Source organism: Panthera tigris, chromosome E1, assembly GCF_018350195.1.
Source record: "Panthera tigris isolate Pti1 chromosome E1, P.tigris_Pti1_mat1.1, whole genome shotgun sequence".
Taxonomy (NCBI): Eukaryota; Metazoa; Chordata; class Mammalia; order Carnivora; family Felidae; genus Panthera; species Panthera tigris.
The window spans coordinates 22,833,222-22,849,039 of record NC_056673.1 but is presented as its reverse complement, the minus strand read 5'-3'; the positions used below and the strand labels follow the sequence as shown (position 1 = coordinate 22,849,039).

Here is a 15,818-nt window from a genome sequence, read left to right as displayed (position 1 = left end):
CTATTAACCCAACATCCCTAGTTGGGTGGGGACTGAAGAGGGCTGTCCGGAGCATCAGGGCCCAGCTCCCTAAGGGCTCCCTCCCCAAGGCCTGCGCTCCACAGTGAGTCTGCAGACAGCGCCCCGGCAAGAGACCGGGGACACACACAGGGGCCAAAGCCTGGTTCTTGTCCCCTCCCCTAGGCCTGGACACAGGAGTCCTGCCCTAGACTGGCGGCCCTGGCTTTGCGGTCCCATGGGCAGAGTCACACGTCTGCCCGCTGTCTGTCCCCACACGTTCATGTGGGAGTGGGCGGGTGGGGGCGGCAGAGGATGCTGGGCTCCCCATGACCTGATTGGTGGGAGTCTGGGGGGGATGCCGGAGCCCTGCCTGCTCTCCGCCTCCAGCACCTTGCAGGCAGGCAACCCCCCCCCCCCCAGCTCCCGCTCTCACGTGGCCGCCCCGCGCCGCTTCCCCGCCAGCCCGCCGTCCCCCTCCACCCTCCTCGTCCCGGCCCCCGGGCCCGGCCGCCCCGCTCCCACCCGCCCCCGGCCCTGCACCGCCCGCCTCCCCTCCTCCCGCCGCTTACCCGGGGCCGTCCTAGCTGCCCCCGGCCCTGGCCGGCCGGCCGGCGGGGCCGCGCTCCCCCCGGGCTCCGGCGCTGCCCCCCGGCTCCCCGGCCCGGGGGGAGAGGGGTGGGGGCGCCCCCGGCTGCCCAGTCAGCGCGGGCTCAGCGGCGGGCGCGGAGGGCAGGTGCGGGCGCCGAGGGGGCAGGAAACCTCCAGCCCAGCTCTCCCTCCGGAGCGCGCCGCCCGCTCGCGCCGGCTGGAGGGAGGCGGAGGGGAGCGCGAGGCCGCGGGGAGGGGGGTGGGGGGGGGGGGTTCGGGCTGGCGTTCCGCTGGGTCCCTGAGCCTGACAGATTCGCTCGCGCGGCCCAGGACGAATTCTTGAACCCTGCGCCTCTAGACTTGCACCCCCTCCCGACTCCCCCTGGTAGGTTTTTATTTCTCCCCTGGAGGGGTGGGAGGAAGGCGCCAGAGAGGCCCTAGAGCCTTTTGCTTCCTTCACTCCAATTCCCGCCCCGCCCCCGACCCCGCGTCCACCCCAGCTGCTCCCTCTAGGTCCCCCTCTGACCCTTCCCACGCCACAGTCCGCTGCAGGGCGGGCGCACCTGTGTGCCCTGCACCTTGTGCCGTCCCGCTGGAGGACGGAGTGCAGGGTGCTCACTCTCGCCCTTCACCGCAGCAGTGCAAGAAGGGCACACCAGGCTGGCCGCAGAGCACAGCGTATCTCCTGCCAGTGAATGACCTCCACTTCCCTCAACCCACTGCTCCCCTGTCTTCTCCACACCGGGAGATGCCAGCATTTGCAGGGGCTGCATGCAGGCAGAATCACCTATATATTTTTTCTAAACCCACCGGCCACAGTGTCATTCATCATAGCTAGCATTTGTGGAGTGCGTCCTGTGTGCCAGACAACGGGCTCTAAGTTTTACCTGCGTCCTCAAACTTAATCCTCACAATTCTGTGAGGTTGATTCTTTAAAAAAAAAATTTTTTTTTTCTTAACGTTTATTTATTTTTGAGAGACAGAGAACGAGCAGGGGAGGAACAGAGAGAGAGGGAGACACAGAATCTGAAGCAGGCTCCAGGCTCTGAGCTGTTGGTACAGAGCCTGACACGGGGCTCAAACCCACAAACTGTGAGATCATGACCTGAGCCGAAGTCAGTTGCTTAACTGACTGAGCCACCCAGGTGCTCCATGTGAGGTCAATTCTACAGATGGGATAGTTGGGGACTGAGAGGGGTGGAGTGACTTGTCTTACTGAAGGGCAAAATTTGGAATAGAAGATGGGGATCTCTAGTTGGGTGGCCCTCCCAGCCCAAGGGGGAGAAGCTGGCCCAGCAGCACTAATTATGTGCTGTGTGAAAAGCCAGGGTTCTGGAGGGAGGGCGCAGGGAGGGGCCCAAATAGTTAGGGGAGTCAGTGGAGGTGTCAGAGGAGGCAAGTTTCAAGGAAGGAGCCTTGAAAGAAATGGATTTGGGGCATCAGGGTGAGAGGAGGTTGTGGGAGAGGAGGGCTACAGATGAGAGAAGATGGGAGCAAGTACAGAGCTTTGAGAAGGGAGCCCAGGGGGCTGGCAGCTTGGTGAGAGGAGGCAGAGAGGGGGCTTGAGGTGAGGTCTCAAAGGCGGTGGTGATTGCTGGGTAAGGAATTTGAACCTAGCCCTGTGCTGGATGGTAAGGTAATGAAGGGTCTTGAAGCAGGGCAGTGACCACCTGGCCGGAGTCACATTGTACTTGCCTGCAGGGCAGAAGAGGAAGGGGAAGCCCAGAGAGCTCACCCGTGTTTTTATCCCTGGGACCCAGCATGCCCCCCTGCGACTTTCTAGACTTCCTATTACTCCTGGGTTCCAGATTCCTCATGGAGCCAGTTTCCTCCTCCCTCTGGGCTCTGCATTTTGGGCATGTTCCCAATTGCTCCTCCTCTCTCTTCTATCCAGACAGAAAGTGTAGTGGTTATGAGCCTGGGCCTCAGAATCGGACAGATCTGGATTTAAATCCTGGCCCTCCACTGACTATGTGACCATGATGGTAACTGAAGACAAGTAACTTGAACTATTGCGTTATTTGTAATAAGTTTATTTATTTTTGAGGGAGAGAGGGAGAATCCCAAGCAGGTTCCTCACTGTCAGCACAGAGCCTGATGCAGGGCTCGAACTCATGAACCGTGAGATCATGACCTGAGTTGAAACCAAGGGACGCTTAACCGACTAAGCCACCCAGGCGCCCCAGCTATTGCTTTATTTGTAAAGCAGCGGAGATGCGATCAGTCATCCTTTCAGCATAAAGGACTTACAAAAGTGTAGCGTTCTTAACAGCAGTGCCTGACCTGTAGGAAGTCTCAACATGTAGCCTTTTCATTCTTGTTAATGTTTATTTATTTTTGAGAGAGAGGGAGACAGAGGATCCGAAGCGGCTCCGCACTGACAGCAGAGAGCCCAATGTGGGGCTCGAACTCATGAACCGAACCGTGAGATCATGACCTGAGCCAAAGTCAGACACTTAACTGACTGAGCCATCCAAGTGCCCCCTTTTCTTGCCTTTTTAAAAGACATACAGCCATTCATATGGGAATGGCTGAACATCACCTTGGAAAAGCATTTCCTTTTATTCTAGGTGGGCTTCTAGGGGTTTGGGGTGGTGTGTGAGAAGGGCCAGGGCAGCAGCTAGAAACAAATACAGGGTTGAGAAGGATATGGCTTCCTTCGGGAAGAATTCCCAGGGAGAAATTAGATTTTACTGACCCATGGGGTCCTAACAGTGTCACCTAGAGTGACACTTTTCCTAACTTAATTGTCCGGGGCATTGTCCATCCCCCGCGTTATATCTCAAAATCGTTAATGCTTACTATGACCAAAGATCTCAGGCTTTGTGTCTACTGGCCAACACCTCCATTCTGGTTCTATCTTAGCCCAAGGTAGACTAGAAAGAGAAATTGTGCAGTGCTCATACTCATAACCTGGCACCAGGCTTCTCAGAAGCTTCTCCTACTAGGGGAACACAAAGCCAAAGGTTCATCATGGAGCCTCACACTTGCCTTCGGTGGTAGGTCATTTAAAACATTTTTATATAAAAAACAAGCAGCCATAGTATTAATATAAAATGCAAAATATGCCTGCGTTTAAGATTCTCCTAAGTCATTTTTTTTTTATTTATTTGAGAGAGAGAGCATGAGTGGGGAGGGGCAGAGAGAGAGGGAGAGAGAGAGAATCCTGAGCAGGCTCCATGCTGTCAGCGGGGAGACTTATGCGGGGCTCGAACCCATGAATCGAACCATGAGGTCGTGACTTGAGCCATAACCAAGAGTTGGACGCTTAACTGACTGAACCACCCGGGGGGCCCCTACGTCATTTGTTTATTGAGAGTCACTTTGGGCTAAGAACTTCTTACACTGTAGAGGCCTGCTCACTCTCCTCTATCATTACAGTTACCTTGGTGAAAAAATTTGAGAGGCTCTGTCCTTGGGTCTGACCTTGGGCCTCCTGTGGGGGCACCTGAGACGCAAGCACAGACTCTGGGGGAGGAGATGCGTGGGTCCACTTGCAGCATCTGAGGCCCAGGCACCCGAGGGGGACAAAAAAAACAGAGACCTGGAGCTGCCTAGTCCACAGGCCCCCAAACCCTCCATCAAAGCTGAAACCCCCGCTGAGCTTTCAGAGGATGTTTGGCCAGACCCTGGAGCCTAAGACCTTAAGTGGAAAGTGAATGAAACAAGGGAGGGGAAGCCCAAGGCTGGATTTGAACATTCTCCTCTAATACCCATATAGTGGGAGAAGGCCCTGAGCCGTTCTCTGGGTCCCAGAGTGCAGGGGCAGTCCTGTTTCCTGAGCCGTTCTCTCGGTCCCAGAGTGCTGGGGCAGTCCCGTTTCAAAGCAATTCTTCTGGAGATTAAGTCCATCTGCGTCCTATCAACCCCCAAATCAGCCTTCCCCTTGTTGGCAGCATCAAGAATGGCAGGGCAAAAGCTAAATGAGAAAACTGAGATGGTAAGTTTGCAGCCAACTCGGAAACTTTTCAAGAAACATCCTTGTTGCTAATAACATGTCTGGGGGCTGGTTGGGATTCTAGGATTAGTGCTCAGGAGATAGAAATGGGTAACAACGGGGGAGGTGTGATCTTTCCCAAGTGCCACACCAGGTATTAAAATAAACAGACTCTTGCCTCCTGGAGCTGGGGGTGGCGGGGAAAAGAAATCTGGGTCCAAGCAAAATCAGAAAAAGCATCAATGCATGAGGTGGGAGTAGGAAGACTCAATTCTGGGAGTCCTCAACTGTTTCTTAGCTTCAGAAACAATGTACCTGATATCTCAGAATTTCCTACTCGCCATTCTGGAGGCTGAGAAGGATGGTACGATCGAAGGTCAAAGTCTGGGGCCGGCAAGCCCTGCTTATTGTTCCATATCCTGGTAGCTTGGGGTTTTAGCAAGGCCAGCCATTGGCCTGGTGGCTGAGTGTAGAGGGGCTGGAGGGCCTATTACAGAACTTTCAGTGGAACTGTTCCACTCTCGGTCGCACCTCACCTGAAAAATGGGGATAATGCCAGGTTCATGGGGTAGGCAGGTGTCATGCGCATGAAAGTACTTTACCATTTTTTTCCCCAGTATGATTCTGGGTAACTGGCATTTTATTTGGCAACTTCACTTTTTTCTTATTTTTAAAAACTGAAGTATAGCTGACATGCAATATATGTTTCAGGTGTACAACACAGTGATTTGCAATTACATACATTATGAGATGACACCACAGTATCTGTAGCTACCATGCAACTTTTTAACGTTATCGACTACAACGCCCTATGCGGTTCGCCCTCGTGGCTTTTTATAAACCTGAAGTTTGCACCTCTTAATCCCCTTCACCTGTTTCCCTGATTACCGACTCCCCCCAACCCCCCCCCCCCAACTGCCGTCCCAGTGCTTTACCATTTGTCACCTGTATCCCTTTAAAAGTAGACAAACAGGTGTTCTTTCTCGAGCTGCACATTAGAAACACTGGAGTTCTTTAAAAATGCAGATTTCCCCAGGGCCGCACGCCAGCCTGGCTGAGCAGAATCATCGGTTTTTGAAACCCAAGACGTGGTGTCAATGTGCACATAAGACTTGAGAGCCTCTGGGGACACCTGGCTTGCTCAGTCGGTGCAGCATGCAACTCTTGGTCTCAGGGTTGTGGGTTCGAGCCCCATGTTGGGTAGAGAGACTACTTAAAAATAGAGTTTTGGCGGGGGCGGGGGAGAAGAGTTGAAACCCTCTGCCCTAAAGATTTTCTTTGCCCAACCTGGTATCATTCTTAGTTGGTAAATCCAGATAGATCTCAGCACAGCCCATCCCTCTTCATTTCTTTGGCCTTGAACATCAACAAAGACCATCCTGACCCCACTGCTTCCCAAGTGTTATTCCTGTTACAGCTTGGGTTAACTGCAAGCCAGCAACAAGGTGACAACCCAAAAGTTGCTGGCTGCCAAAGGCAGTTCATTCATGGAGTTGGGACATCCAAGTCCCAACGCCTAAGTGCTAAGCAGCTTCTCTACATTCACTCTAGTGGTGAGAGGCTCAGGGCACCTTGGTGCTGGATCCCTCAGCCTCTTTACTGAGCTTCAGGTTAGAAGACTTCAGAGGCTGTTGCTCACCACGATCTAGGGCCTCTATCTTGACAACACCTGGGTCTTGTGCTCCCTGCGACACAAATGCCCATGACTGGACTTGAACTCCTGGGGAAGCTTGCTTTGAAGCATGAATTCTTTTCACTTGGGAACATGCTGGCCCTGAGTTCAGGTCCCAGCGGCGCTTATACATCGAGATGAGTCGTCCTGGGTGACAGGAAGCTGGTGAGTAGCTCTGCTGTGCCGCTTCTGCCCCTGTGCCTTGGCTGGCTGGCTGGTTGGCTGTCCCTGGGACCATCTGCCTGGGGCCCTAGCAGAGAACCTGCCAGGGGATACAGACTAGCTCCTGTGAGCACTTCCTGCCCATGGTGCTGGTGGTGACAGGGGGCTTGGTTAACAGGAGCCTCCGTGAGATACAGGCTTCTTCCTTATGTAGTCTTAATTTCATCTGGCTAAATCCCTGGGACGGTGAGGCAGCCAAAAGAAAAGTTCTAACAGTATGCTTATTAGTGCTCCATCCCTCTCCTGGCCACCAGTGTTGCATCCTAGAGGGTCGGTTCTGGGAACAAAGTCCACACCACAAACTTCATTTTGTGTAAATGAGTTTATTGACGAAGACACAAGGTCAAGCTTCTCCCCACCCCCACCCTCCCCAAGAACAGATCCCAATAACCAAAGAATGATAAGCATTCTTAGGGCAACATTTCCCCTCCCACTCCCAACTGCTCTCCACAACACAGACACACGAAACAGGCTCGGGCGAGGACAGACACTCAGGGAATCTCTGACCAGCAAGAGTTCTGGGTGTGTGTGTGCTTCCCTGCCCTCTGTAGGATACCAGCTGATGTTACAAAGACATACGGAGGCAGAGGAGAGGAGAATGGAGGGCAAGCTCCACTCCGTTTCCCCGATTCGGCCGAGCTTGACATGGGCCAAAAGGGAAGCTGCAGTGGAGGCGACAGTCTGTCTCTTCAGGAGAGAGGTCCTCTTCCACGGAGCAGGATCCCTCCCTGAACGCTCGGGGCTGCGACAGGAGGCAGCCTCCCCAAGGAGCGAAGGATTCCGGGATTGGCTCAGTCAGGTGAGCTGAGAACAGCAGCTGTTACCCACCACTGCTGGGGAAGGTGAGAGAAGCCTCGTTTCAGAGGCAGAGGGACATACTCTGGTATAAAACTGTGTGCTGTCTGTTTAGCTGACACGTACATTTCCCTGTGCAACCACGGTTTGCTCGGAGATAAGAACTTGGTATTTGTAGTGTGAACCTTCTTCACTGCCTGTGTCCATCCGACTCCATGATCTCCCAACAAGGAAACTTATCGACCTGCTTTTCCACCTGACACACAGCCAACCTACCCACCTCCCACATACGTCCCCTGTGCTACTTCCTATCCTCCACATGCCTTGGGTGGTGAGTGCAGGACAAGGGCCCCCGACCCCAGTAATTCTTCTCTTGGAGAGTCTCAAGGTTTAGGAAATTGCTTTGGGGGACCCACCCCCCCCAAAGCTTTGTACCTCGTATGAATCAGGGTCACTTCAGACATGACAGGGCTGTAGGGTAGTTTCTGCTGTTTTCTAGGATTTCTCCCCTTGGACTCACTCTGAGGTCTGAGTTCAACATGAGGCCTTTGGGCCCCAAAGTGCCTCTGACTTGAACAGGGCATCGGAGAAGAGCGGTCTTGTTCCCGGACCCTGAGCACTGGGCACCAGGCAGTGTGACAAGTGCCCACAGATGTAATAGTGTGAACACAGCTAAAGAGTTGGTGCTTTGGGCACAAAGCACTCTTGGACAAAACACGCCCAACGTGTTAGGGGATTTCGTATCTCCCAGTCTTCAGAGAGATGACAAGAACTGACCGTCCCTCTTGAGGTGGTGTCAACTGCCTGTGAAGCCTAATTAACATAAGTAAAGGGCAGAGCAGACTGTTAAAGGATAGAGCGAGTCCACGACCTCTCTAAGCTCACTTCATCTCTGCACCCACCCTGCTGGCCTCAAGAACTGTGGCTCTAGGAGCACGTGTGGGAACACTCAGCTACCCTCTCATTCTGGCATCTGGATTTACCTCCCGGTAACTTGAAGAGACACTCTGCTGCCACCTGATGCCAGTGAATGGAGGGCCAAAATCAGCATGGAGTAGGAGAAGAGCCACGAAGAAGCAGGACAGAAAAGGTAAGAGAAAGGCGTTGAGGAAAGAAAAATGAGTGAGCGGCTCTTGCAGTCTCCAACAACACTGATGGGGACTTAGGAGACCCAGTCCTCCCGCTCTGCGACTCAACAGCTAAAAGGCCTCAGGCAGTCTACATCTTTGTCTTTTTCCATTTTAGGAAAAACAGGGTTGGATAAGTTATTATTTAAAGTCTGTTTCAACTCTAAAACTAGGATTTTAGATCTGAATTGGAGCTGAGAATTAAATTAAATCCAGGGCAGGGAGAGGGAGAAGCACAGTTTGGTTCCTGATCCCCATCTCTACTCAAATTCCTTGATCAGTGTTAACGGGTTAGATTGAGGGAAAGGAATGTAGGACGCTCTAACGTCTCTCAGCTTTAGTGCCAACAGGCCCTATTTCCCGCACCCTGAAACACCATTCAAGGAAGACCACCATTCCCAACTCCAGAGCAATCAGATGAGATGATAATAAGGGGTGTGGGGGGGGGCGGGGGGGGGTTGGAAATCATAAAGAAAGGGAGGGACTTTGGAGAGAGAAGAAAGTGAAAACCCAAATGAGCAGGGGCAAGGTTGCCACAGATAAGAGAACCCCTAACAGGGGGTGCAAATAACTGCATTTCTTTCTCCAGGACTGTGTGGTTAATGGCAGTCGGGTGTTTTAACACTTTCTACCAGGTACACTATGCCCTCCATTTCTCATATGTACAAAAATATAAAACAATAAAGTGCAGTTTATGTTTCAGTGACACTTTTCCTTGCTTTAATATTTTTTGTCTTTTTCTGCTTTTGAAATGAGCTCTCAATTACAAAATATCAAACTACACTCAAAAATGCCAGCCACTGGCACACTATGGAGAAGCTCACAAGTAAGGACAGATAGCGGCGGCGAGTGGCAAGAGGAGGGAAGTGATCGAAGCAGTGGTTACAAATGTTCACAGGAAGCTACAACTATCCAACAGGTTGTGCCCTAATGTTAGCACAGGTTAGACTAGTCACTACCTTGGTGGGTGGCCTCAGTGTGTTTGGGTTCAGATTCTACACGGCAACACAATTTCTTCCAGTTAAGAGTTCTTGGCTTGCACCAATCACAGGATGGCCGGAGGGCGCCGGACCAGTCTATTAGTTTTTCAAAATGCTGTCGTAGACCTGATAGATGTACTGAGAGACTTCAGGAGCTCTACACTTCAGCGACAGCTGTTAGGGAGAAAAGGAGAAGACGATTAGCATGGAGGTTGGCATTGGCTTGAAAGATAGCCAGTACTCAGTTCAAGGAAATCTCTTTCTGATGCAAAGAGAGAAGAGCCTCTTTCACTGAGAGGCCAAACCAAGAGAGGTTCTGTTAAGTTCTGTGGGTTTTAAAATTTCAATTTAATCAATGTCAACTTGTGCTGTGTTTCCACCTACATTCTCTGTGGGTCTGTGAGGTTAGGAATCATCCATACTAAAAACATCAAAACCTCTGACTGTGGGGGAACAGCTACTCCAACGCTCTGCTAAGGGTCACAGGGATTATTACCAAATGAAAAGGGAAGGGTGAAAGTCTAACTTTTTGGGGTCATTTCGGCTGCCTGCCCCAGTTTCTCACTCAGACAAGGATGGTTATCTCAGTTCCAATTCAAGATGTACGATCAAGCAAAATAAAAGCATAAGAGAGGATAGATATCCAAGGTACTAGTCCTTTTTGTATTACACGGAGGACAGCAAAAACACTGTTATGGAAGGCAAATGTGAACACCAAGAGACACTGACTTAGTATAACCAGACAGCAATTTACAGCACCAGTTTCCTCATTTGCTGCCTCCCTAAACAGGCAAAGACACTCCTGATGCCACTCGTCTACCACTTCTCTTCTTCTAGTCTCACAATCATCAAATTAAAACGAAAACTTTAATAAAACAATTTCAATGTTGAACACGGAGATTTTCATTTTGTGGGTCAATAAGCACAAAACTTAAACCCAGATTAGGGCGTCTGGGTGACTCAGTCGGTTGAGCGTCTGACTGTTGGTTTCGGCTCAGGTCATGGGATCGAGCCCCATGTCGGGCTCTGTGCTTAGCATGGGGCCTGCTGAAGATTCTCTCTCCCTCCCTCTCAGATTTGAAATCCTTGACTGTATCACAGTAACCAAAATATTATTAACAGTAATATAACAGAAGCATGCAAATTGCATTTAGAACCAGAAAATTGAACATTTGCTTTTTGCATTACCGACACCATTGTTTTCATCTATTAGGGTATGTAAGCAAAACCTGTCTTTAATCATATAGCACTATGAGATTTTACATTCCTTTACCTCTTTATTCTCAGAGACACTGGGCAATTTCACATAGTACAAAAGGTGACAATATATTTAGCAAAAATATCAGGAAGATATTGGTCAACCCTGAATTTCTTTTTTTTTTTTTTTTTTTTTAATTTAAACTCAAGTTAGTTGACATACAGTGTAGTATTAGTTTCAGGAGTAGAATCCAGTGATTCATCACTTACATATAACACCCAGTGCTCATCCCAACAAGTGCCCTCCTTAATGCCCATCACCCAATCAGCCCATCATCCCCCATCTACCTCCCCTCCAGCAACCCTGTTTGTTCTCTGTATTTACAAGTCTCTTATGGTTTGCCTCCCTCTCTGTTTTTATCTTATTTTTCCTTCCCTTCCCCTAGGTTCACCTGTTTTGTTTCTTAAATTTCATATGTGAGTGAAATCAGATAGTATTTGTCTTTCTCTGACTGACTTATTTTGCTCAGCCTAATACACTCTAGTTCCATCCATGTTGTTGCAACCCTGAATTTCTTGAAAAAAAGGTACATCCTCAAAAGTTTAAAAATGCAAATTAAAAAAATGCAAAAACCAGGGCACCTGGCTGACTCAGTCAGTAGAGCATGTGACTCTTGATCTCAGGGTTGTGAGTTTGAGGCCCACCTTGGGCACAGAGATTACTTTAAAAAAAAAAAAAAGGTAAAACCCAAAACCAGCCAAACAAAAGAACATCAAAAGAGGCTCTATTTATTTACAGCTTTAATATTCGGTCTCTAAGGCACTTTCAAAGTTGCTGTTTGACATTAATCAGGAAGGCAATTCTGACAAATGTAAAAACAAAAACAAAAACAAAAAACAACCCAAAACCAAAAAACAACCCCGACTAATTTAAGAATGTCATTATGCATAGAAAACGGCTCCCTACTTTGGTCAAAGTTGCAGCTCTAGGCATTTCCCTGACTATAGAGGCAATTTTCTACCTCCTCCTCCACAGCCTCTCCACTGCCAGTGTCGTGGAAAATTCTCGTGGGAAAGTATGTGGGTTCAGAAGAGGAGGAGAGGAAGCTAAAAAGAGGACGACCAGCCTAAGGGAGTTAACTCTCAGACTACAGAGGGGTGGTTCCTCTCTCCCAAAATATTTTTTCCACACCTTTGTAAGATGTACCATTTGGAGACTCTTTTTTTGTTGTTGTTGTTCATGACTGGTAAGGAAATGTTGCCTTCCTCTACAAAAGCCCGATCTGCCAAGCTAGCACTGGGGGGAGGGGAGTAGTCATGGACAGATCAGGCCTGGACTCTAAGTTTCAGCTGCTCTTTGTAGAGGGGGTTGGATGAGGAAGAATCAATCTTTCTCTCCTTATATCATACTCCCCTCTCTAAGCCATGCCAACCTCTAACAAAGGGTCAGGTTTAGGCTTAAATTCATCTTTTGCTTTCCAACTAAGACAAGCTAGAATGAATTAAAAAAAAAAAAAAAAAAAAAGGTTTTCCTAAATCCTGAAGTACAAGGGAAACATACATAAAAAAAAACAATTAATAAAACCAAATAATTTGACTTATAAAATAAAGGTGCGACTCTGGGTCTTGTTTTGGGTTACTAAGGGAAAAGAGACCTTACCAGGGTTTTAACTTTTGAACTGCTGACCTACTTATGTGACACATCTTTAATACCAACCACTCTGGAATGTCACACATCCAGACCCAGCGAGGAAAGAAGAATCACCTCTTATGCCTCAGTAAGCCAGGTATTTAACACATCTACTTCTGGTTTACAGTCTGGAACACATACTTTTTCCCCAGGGACAAGTTACCTTTCCCGATAAGATGTAGCTACTTAGAGTGACAGGGCCTCATCCTTACAGGATAAACATCTTTCCTAATGAAATACAGTAAGGGGCAGGGGGGAGGGAGTGATTTATCCACCTTTTAGGAGGCTTAGGGACCATCGGTCCTCTAGCATTAGTACTGGCTCAACCAGATTTTCTTCCTCCTTAATACCTTGCTGAGACAGATCAATAGTGTAATAGGTGTTAGGGTGATGGAAGGAAGAAAACAGACCCCAGGGACTTTGAAGTCTGCAGCACCATTTAGGGGAATGGATTAGGTCTGTGTCACATGTTGTGATGGAAAATTTGGATTGTTCTGTGGGCAGAAGGAACCTAGACACCAGATGGATGGAAAACAGGAAAGAGGGCAAGGAAGTATAAACAAATTTACCATTTATAAATACAAGGAAAGAAGGGAGGTGGGTGTGGCTATAAAAAGGCACAATGAGGACAAAATCCCACTGGATTATTTCTTACAACCGTACATAAATCTGTATCTTAAAAATTAAAAAAAATATATAGGAGGCTCTTCCCTTCTGCGGCCACTGCTGAAGCTCCAGTGGCCAAAACGAAGTTCAATCCCTTTGTGACTTCTGACCGGAGGAAGCACTGTAAAAGGCATGTCAATGTACCCTCCCGCATTTGCAGGAAGATTTTGTCTTCCCCTCTTTCCAAACAGCTGTGACAGAAGTACAATGTTCGATCCACGCCCATCCAAAAGGATGAGGAAGTAAGTACAGGTTGTGCGAGGGCACTACAGAGGTCAGCAAATTGGCAACATAGTCCAGGTTTACAGGAAGAAATACGTCATCTACACTGAACGAGTACAGCAAGAGAGGGCGAAAGGCACAACTGTCCATGTGGGCATCCAGCCTGGCAAGGTGGTTATTACTAGACTAAAACTGCAAAGACTGCAAGAAGATCCTTGAACATAAAGCCAAATCTTGCAAGTAGGAAAGGAAAAGGGCAAATATAAAAAAGAAATAATTGGGAAGATGTAGGAATAAAATAATCTTATACATGACTTTAAATAAAAACTGTTAAAATGAAAAAATAGGGGAGGAAATGTCCTTCAACAGGTGAATGGATAAGCAGTGGTACATCCATATGGTGGACTACTACTCAGTCATAACGAACAAACTACTGTTACACATTAACAACCTGGATGAATGTCAAGGGTATTGTGCTAACCGAAAAGCAAAAAAACAAAAAACAAAAACAAAACGTCAAAAGATTTCATATTTTAAGAATTTAAATTTATAGTACACTCCCAAAATGACAAAATTACAGTAATGGAGAGAACATCAGTGGTTGCCAGGGCACAGGGCTGGATGAGAATCTGGCTATAAAGGGAGAGCAAGAACGGAACTTTTTTGCAGTGACACAACAGTTTGATGTCCTGCCTGTGGTGATGACTATACCAATCTACACACATGTAGTAAGAGTGCACAGTCAAGTACACTTGCCAACCACCCCCATCAACAGTAACAGAATAATGTATGACCTGGTGAAATCTGAGTAAGGGCTACAGTTTAGTTAATAGTATTGTACCAATATCAATAACCTGTTTGAGAATGTACTATGGGCATATAAGATGTTACCAGTAGGGAAAACTGGGTGAAAGACATGTGGGAACCCGGTACCATTTTCAAAGTTTGTCAGTCTCAACTTATTTCAAAATAAAAAAGTTAGAAAATTTTAAACAAGCAATGTTTAAGACAGTGACATTAAGAGGTCCTTCTCCAAATTCTCACTATCCTCACAGTGAAGATGGTGTAAGGGTCAAGATATAACCTGAATTCTAAGCATAACACAACTACCAACAAATTACATGATCTTGGACAAGTTGATAAAACACTCTTAACTTTGGTTTCCTTATCTGCAAACAAGGAGTGACCACGCTTCTTTAACATAGCTGAGATGAAAGCCTGTACACAATAAAATAGATAAACAAAACACACACACTCTCTCTCTGAGCACATTATTATTTTTCAGTGCTTAGTTATATGTTTTGAGAGACTGAGTGAGAGCAGGGGAGGGGCAGTCAGAGACGGGAAGAGACAGAATCCCAAGCAGGCTCTGCAATGTCAGCACACAGCCCCATGTGGGACTTAATCCCACGAACCAGGAGATCATGACCTGAGCTGAAATCAAGTCAGACGCTTAACCAACTGAGCCACCCAGGCGCCCCTCTCTTAAGAGCACATTTCTAAAGAAGAAAATAGAGTTATTTTACAAGACCCGATTCGACAGTTTAGACCTGCCCTTTCAGCAACATCACAGAAGGGTTTTTTCCTTTCTTAGGGAACTCAAAGTAAACGATGGGGTAGTTTCTTTCCAAAAAAGATGAGACTGGTGGAGGAGAAGGTGGGTGGAAGGAGTGTCTACTTCATGGAGGAAGCCTGAAGTTTCCCACTCACAAAAATCTAGCTTGATAGAACTGAGGAGTGTGTGCGTGCGCGCGCGCACACACACACACACACACACACACACACACACACACACACACACACACACACGTGCTTCCAGCTGCTTCAAAGGAGGGAACTAGTAGGGAAAACACAAGAATTCTCAGTTCCGGGTGGTACTATTCCCTTGATGTATGCTAATGAAAACAGACTTGGCTGTTAAAATTAAGGAGTGCGGTCACAGACTTTTCTCACTCAGTGGCTAAAATGGCCTCTTAATCTCCTATTCAGCTTTTTCAGTATTGAACCATATTCTCTTCTGCCACTTTCCTGTCCCTTCCTTCAAAACAGCCTACAGAAACCTCAAAGACAACATAAGATTGAGATATTTTCCCCATCCCAGGAGCTTTCATTTTACAAAATGCAGATGACAAGCAGCATCCTGTTGGGAGATCACATGTCATAACAGCAAACAATGTCCAGTGCCTCAGGGGTCAGTCTTTGTTGTTCAAGGCAATCACTCCTGCTCTAAAAATACTGCCAGAATTTTAATTTTAGTCCAGTTATGGAACCAAAGGAGTTTTCCAAACTAAAGTCCCCTTGCAGTCTTCCAAAGGTGTGCCCCAGTTTCGCCTCACCTTTCTCAGTGGGCATTTCAGGACACACGGTGCTGTGAAAACAAAGGCTTATAAGGCTCATGTGTCTATGACTCTGACAGTCTTAAGTCATGAACTCCAAGGGCAGGAAAGAAGGCCTTCTTGACATGAGCTATGTAAACAGCCCTCTTAGCAGCTTGTGACAGCACCACATGCACAGAAATGCTTGAGAAGTATCGTGAGGAACCCTGCACGTTCCAGAGCAAGTCCACACACTCCCTGCTGCCAGAGCCACCGTGCCTACTGGATGGGGCAGACAGACACTGAAGAGACAAGGTCCTCCAACGAGGTGAATGGGGGCTTCTTGACTGACTGCTTGTTTTGGATGTCTGGGGTCTGCAGCGCCTCCTCCAGGTCTTTCTGTGGTG

At 48.2% G+C, this 15,818-nt stretch overlaps 1 protein-coding gene and 1 pseudogene across 5 annotated transcripts in view; one reads left to right on the top strand and one right to left on the bottom strand.

Annotated features, from left to right (window-relative positions):
* Positions 1–9,032: 9,032 nt before the first annotated feature.
* Positions 9,033–15,818, bottom strand: part of AP2B1 (adaptor related protein complex 2 subunit beta 1) — a 132,637-nt gene continuing 125,851 nt past the window's right edge. For all 5 annotated transcript variants that reach the window (XM_042966994.1, XM_042966993.1, XM_007096047.3 and 2 more), the window contains one exon: positions 9,033–9,495. In XM_042966994.1, coding sequence (XP_042822928.1) covers positions 9,421–9,495 — 75 coding nt within the window. In that variant the 3' untranslated portion in view covers positions 9,033–9,420. The remainder of the gene's footprint in view (positions 9,496–15,818) is intronic.
* Positions 12,904–13,387, top strand: LOC102967855 (annotated as a pseudogene).